The 6,000-nt window shown below is 30.7% G+C and overlaps 1 protein-coding gene across 1 annotated transcript in view; it reads left to right on the top strand.

Annotated features, from left to right (window-relative positions):
- The window catches only part of phex (phosphate regulating endopeptidase homolog, X-linked), a 31,086-nt gene extending 25,480 nt beyond the window's left edge, over positions 1-5,606 (top strand). The window contains exons 16-22 of the mRNA XM_056450902.1: positions 301-355; positions 458-525; positions 623-753; positions 851-916; positions 2,145-2,249; positions 4,893-4,969; positions 5,059-5,606. Coding sequence (XP_056306877.1) covers positions 301-355; positions 458-525; positions 623-753; positions 851-916; positions 2,145-2,249; positions 4,893-4,969; positions 5,059-5,161 — 605 coding nt within the window. The 3' untranslated portion in view covers positions 5,162-5,606. The remainder of the gene's footprint in view (positions 1-300; positions 356-457; positions 526-622; positions 754-850; positions 917-2,144; positions 2,250-4,892; positions 4,970-5,058) is intronic.
- The last annotated feature ends 394 nt before the right edge of the window (positions 5,607-6,000 follow it).

Raw genomic sequence — 6,000 nt, forward strand, 5'->3', positions numbered from 1 at the left:
TGTTAATTAGGTTAACTTATTTAAGCCTTTAAATTGCACTTTTAAAATGCCATATAGTGTTGTCAAGGCAAAGAATTAAGAAATTAAGAAAAAACTAAAAGAAATTCTCTCTATTAAACAGCACTTGTGAAAAATGATTAAAGACATTTCACAGGACTATAACTATAACCTTTTATTCAACTGCTTCTGCATCCATGAAACATAATTGCAATATGCTCACTGTTTGAGACAGATACTGGATTATCATGTTTACTTGAAAGATACTTGATGGCTTATTGATCTGTTGTTTTCTATACCCAGGATTCCCTGCAGGAGAACTTCAGAAGCCTTTTTTCTGGGGACTCGACTATCCTCGGTGAGACCCAGATATGCTCAATATCAAATTTTGCAATCATATGGATTTCTAATAATAGTAATAATAATAATAATAATAATAATAATAATGTTGTCGTATCAGATCCTTGAGCTATGGAGCGATTGGTGTAATTGTGGGCCACGAATTGACCCATGGCTTTGATAACAATGGTGAGGCCATTCGATTTTTTTTTTTTTTAATAGTGCATGCATAATCATGCCTATAACAGATTCTGAAAGAAACCTGTGTGTGTTTGTGTTCATCTAGGCAGGAAATATGACAAAGATGGAAACCTGGACCAGTGGTGGAGCAACTCCTCAATCAACCGCTTCACTGAAAAGACACAGTGCATGATTGACCAATACAACAGTTACTTCTGGAAGGAGGCCGGGTTAAATGTACAGTAGGCACCAGCCTTTTTTGCTGCATTTCTGTTTGAGTGCATCATCAAAATGTAGCAGCCTAAAACTTTAATATCCACAATCCTCTCTCAAGGTCAAGGGGAAGAGGACTCTGGCGGAGAACATAGCTGACAATGGAGGGATCAGAGAATCTTTTAGGGTATTACAGCCTTTTCCACTGTTATTTATCCAAAGTGTCCTGAAACTGATTTACTGCCATTTTAAACCTGTAGAACTTTCTTTTGAAGGATAACAGATGGGAAGTCATATGAAGATCACGCAGTCATAATGAATAATATTCACATGACATGAACATTTGTGATTCACTGACAAATTGTGACTAAATAATGATTCATTCACGATTCTGACTTAGCTTCATCTCTCAAGAGAGTCACAGATTTTCAGTGAACAAGTTCTTAAACATATTTTAAAATAATAATGATAAAAACATACTATTTCCATGCTTCCACTATTCTTTTTTTTTTTTTTTTTAGTCACTATCATCTATTATTAGACACTTGTACTTGTTCATTAGATACTAGTACTTGTTTCAATTATAACTAGTAACTACTATATTGTTACTACTAACAAATTAGTATTTTTGCATTTGACTTGTATGGGGTAAAATATATGAGTAGCTAAAAAGAATAAGCACTAGCATTACAGTGTTAAAGTTTATAGATGATATATTCATGTGAATTTTTAATGCAGGGGTGCCTAAACTTTTTCTCATGAAAGGCCAAAAACCAAACTTGATTGAGGGCTGTGGGCCGAAGCTAAATCTATCAAGCTGCATTACAAAGTTTCCATGAATAAATAGGAAACATTACTTTAACCATATTAACTAATCCATTATATATTTATTTTTTTACATTTTATAATGAACCTATTATAATAAAAATCTAAGAATTTGTTTTATAACACTATGAAGTTTATTGCCAAATACACTAGTCAAACTGCACCTGCCTTTGCCTTGATTTGCTCACTGAGGACTTCTGTATTGTGCTCCATCCGCTGAGCAACAGTATGTTCATTTAAAAGAATGCATTCATTTACAACATTTAACTGAAACATTTGATTCAAGCTACTTTTTGTAGCTTAAAAATAAAACGAACAAATGAAAGCTTACATTAAATTAGAAATGAATGTGTATTAAAACCATTAAACCCTCCTTACCTCAAAATTCTCCCTCTGGGAGATGGCGGGCCAAATCAAAGATTAAAATGGGCCAACCGTGGCCAGCAGGCCCTAGTCTGGGCATCTGTTTTAATGTATATATGAAAATAGAAAAAACAAAGAATCTTTGAATTTCTGAAAGAAAGTTTGGAATGACAAAAGGGTGAATTATTTTAAAATAATGTCCATACTGATGTGAATTGTGTTTGCAGGCCTACAGGAGATGGGTTGAGAAAGAGAGAGGAGGCGTCGAGGAGCCTCTCCTGCCTGGTGTGGGTCTGACCCATAACCAGCTGTTCTTCCTCAGTTATGCTCATGTTAGTATTCAACACTTCACATAGAAACACAGATCTAAATATCAGCAGATGTCCCGTTTTTTTGTGTTCTTAATAGCAATACACTTAATTGAAAATGTTTAAGCAGTTGTTCATCTGTTATGCTCATGATAGTATTCAACACTTCACATAGAAACGCTGATCTAAATATAATCAGCTATCCTGTTGCTTTAAATTCTTAATAACAATATACTTAAATAAAAAGGTCTACCCGTTCAGTAAATGTATTCAATTACGTAAATACCTGTGTGCTCACTTAAAGATACACACTATCCCCTTACTTTCAATGTATGTAGTATTTGGGTCAAAGTTGATGTCCCATTTTGTTTAAAATGCTGATCCTAAAATATATAACATAGAGATTTCTGTTAAGAGTCTAAGAATAGGAGTCTGTAACACTTTAAAATAATGCTCCATTAGTTAATGTTAGTAATGGCATTTAATAACATTAAGTATGAATAATCTTACATTTAATAATCAACATTAACTAATGCATTATTAAAAGACAAAGTTGTGCTATGAACTAAATTGAAAAATTGTTAACAAAGATGATTAAATCCCATAATAAATGTTCTACTTATAGTTTGTTAGTAAATACATGAACAAACATTAATTAATGAATGATTATTGTAGTGTTATCGAAGAGTCTTTATATGTTATTACAATGTTCTTATCCTAAATACGTCTGATGTGATATTATTGGTATAGTAACTATGTAACATTGATCACATTAATCAATAGTTCCATTTAGTAATGTATTTACTAACATAAACTAAAAATGAACAATATTTCTACAGCATTTATTAATCATAGCTCAGCAATTACTAATGTATTATAAAAATCCCAAATCGTGCTTGTTAACATTAATGCAGTGTGATTTTTAACAAGAATTTACAGTGCACAACTTTATTGTCATTAACATTAACTATGGGAACTTGTTGTAAAGTGTTTGTTACATTTAATGACGTTAGTTGATTTATTCTTGATTTATTCTTACCCTATACTGTCCAAATAAAATAAACACACATATACGGTACATTTGTACATGTAGGCATTATGATTTTGATGCATAAAACCACTTTGTTTCTGCCCATGTGCAAATTATTTTATAGTGGACAGGCAGAAAAAAAAACCCCAAATTGACGATAGATAATATCCCATATTGATTATATTAAGAATTAGTAACATTTGTGTTACAATATGAACTGTGTAGAATTGCAAGAGGCCATTATCTAATAAAAACACGAATGAGTTTGCATTTCTAGATGAAGAAAAATACATTTATTAAAAACATACATTTAAAAATCTTAAGAAAAAAAAAGTCTTTAATCAATTGTAATATAATAAAAGTCAAATAGATTATTTTATATATATAAAAAATACATATATAAAAACTTAAAATACATGTTGGATGTTTTCTTTTCCACTATTTTGAAATAACACATTATAAAAACCCAATTCACCCAAAATATAAATACTACCCAGCGCTTTAAACGAGACACCTTTGGAGTTGCTATTGTATTTTTTTTTTTTTATATTATATTTTTACTTCTTTTATTTTTATTATATATTTATTTTATTGGGCCTCACGGTGGCGCAGTGGGTAGCACAATCATCTCAGCAAGAAGGTTGCTGGTTCGAGCCTTGGCTGGGTCAGTTGGCATTTCTGTGTGCATGTTTTCATGTTCTCCCCGTGTTGGCGTGGGTTTCCTCTGGGTGCTCCGGTTTCCTCCACAAGTCCAAAAACATGCGGTACAGGTTAATTGGATAAGCTAAAATTGTCCATAGTGTACAGTATGTGTGTGAATGAGTGTGTATGGATGTTTCCCAGTGATGGGTTGCAGCTGGAAGGGCATCCAGTGCGTAAAACATATGCTGGATAAGTTGGCGGTTCATTCCGCTGTTGCAACCCCAAATTAATTAAGGGACTAAGCCAAAGGAAAATGAATGAATGAATTTTTTTTTTTTTTAATATATTTATTTAATTTGCATTATATTTTATTCATATTTCATTTTTTATTTATTTATATATTTTATTTTTATTTTATTAATGTTTTATTTTTTCTTATTTATTATAATGTATTTATTTATTTATTTATTTTATTTTTAATTATATAAAAAATAAAAATGAATAAATACAAGAATAAATAAACAAAATAAAATAGAAAATAAATATAAAAATAATGAAACCTAATAAAAATTACATTTAAAATGAAAAAATATTTTATTTTTATTATGTTTCATTATTTTATATTTATTAGATTTTTATTTTATTTATTTATTATTTTATTTATTGATTTTTTAAATTATATTTTATATTTATTTATTTCTATAATTTATTTTATATTGTTTTTATTTTTTTACATTTTATTTATTTTTATTATATTTTATTCCTATTTTATTTTTTGTTTATTCTTGTATTTATTTATTTTATTCAGATTTTATTTTATATTTATTTTATTTTTTATGTATTTTATTTTTTATATTTATTATACTTTATTTTATATTTATTTGTTTATTTTTATGTTTATTTTATTCAGATTTTATTTAAAAATTATTTATTTATTGTTATTTATTTATTTTCTTTTCATTCATTCATTCATTCTTGTTTAATTTTTTTTCTAGGTTCGCTGTAATTCCTACAGACCAGAAGCGGCTCGTGATCAGATCCAGAGTGGAGCTCACAGCCCTCCTAAATATAGGTATGATGCAGTAACACTGCCTACAGACAGCTACATTACATCGTCTATCCTTCAGTGTCACTCATTTTACTCTCATTACTATGATGAAGGGTTGTTGGAGCGATGAGCAACTTTGAAGAGTTTCGTAAAGCTTTTAACTGCCCTGAGACGTCAATCATGAATAGGGGGGCGGAGTCCTGTCGAGTGTGGTAATGTGAAGACTTCGATCACAGCACAACCCAAACCTCCTGATTTTGTCCCATTCACTGGTTTCTTTAAAGAAGCAGTGGTTCCTAACACTGAACCCTGAGGGCCGTGATGACCAATGAATGCCTGGCCCTTAGCTGTCAGCCACTGGAAAACTGTAGAAAATACATGCAGTGCCTACAACACCTGAAAGCTTTCAGCCACATCTGCAGTTTTGTTTTTACTGTCTGACCTCAATTAAAATGTACAAATAGCAACACGCGGACCACAAAAATTCCCTCAAGGCCTTCCTTTGGTTCATCACTGCTTTTTTATTCATACAAATTAGGCCGCACTGTCGCTTTAAGAGTGCTATAAATTATTATTGTTGTTGTTGATGTTGGTTAAAGTTGGTAATTGTCTGTCTTTTTATTGTATTGAAAACGTGAGTAAATAATGATTGTTTTTCTGATGTGTTCGGATTGTCTTGAGTGTTTTGTTTTTCTATACAGACAAAAAAAACCCATCTGTTTAGCTGTAGTTTACATTTTAATGATCTAGTGTTCTAGTATGAGCTACTATGATCAAGTATATTTCATGATTAGTATTCCATGTGCATCTGAGAGTAATGGGTTATCAAAACAAATGTAGAACAGGACTTTTACAGATATTTTAGAAATGGATTTCAGTGGAATCAAATGTATAAAAAGAAGCAATTTATGTGGATCAAATGACTGAGGACAAATCCAGTGGAAAATATTAAACATTATGAAGTCCAACAGTAGAGGGCGAAAAATGATTAATGGTTTACAATAAGATGCAATGGTCTTTTTGCAGGAAATTTATAAGAACTATTCATTTTAAAG

This window comes from Danio aesculapii, chromosome 24, assembly GCF_903798145.1.
Source record: "Danio aesculapii chromosome 24, fDanAes4.1, whole genome shotgun sequence".
NCBI lineage: Eukaryota > Metazoa > Chordata > Actinopteri > Cypriniformes > Danionidae > Danio > Danio aesculapii.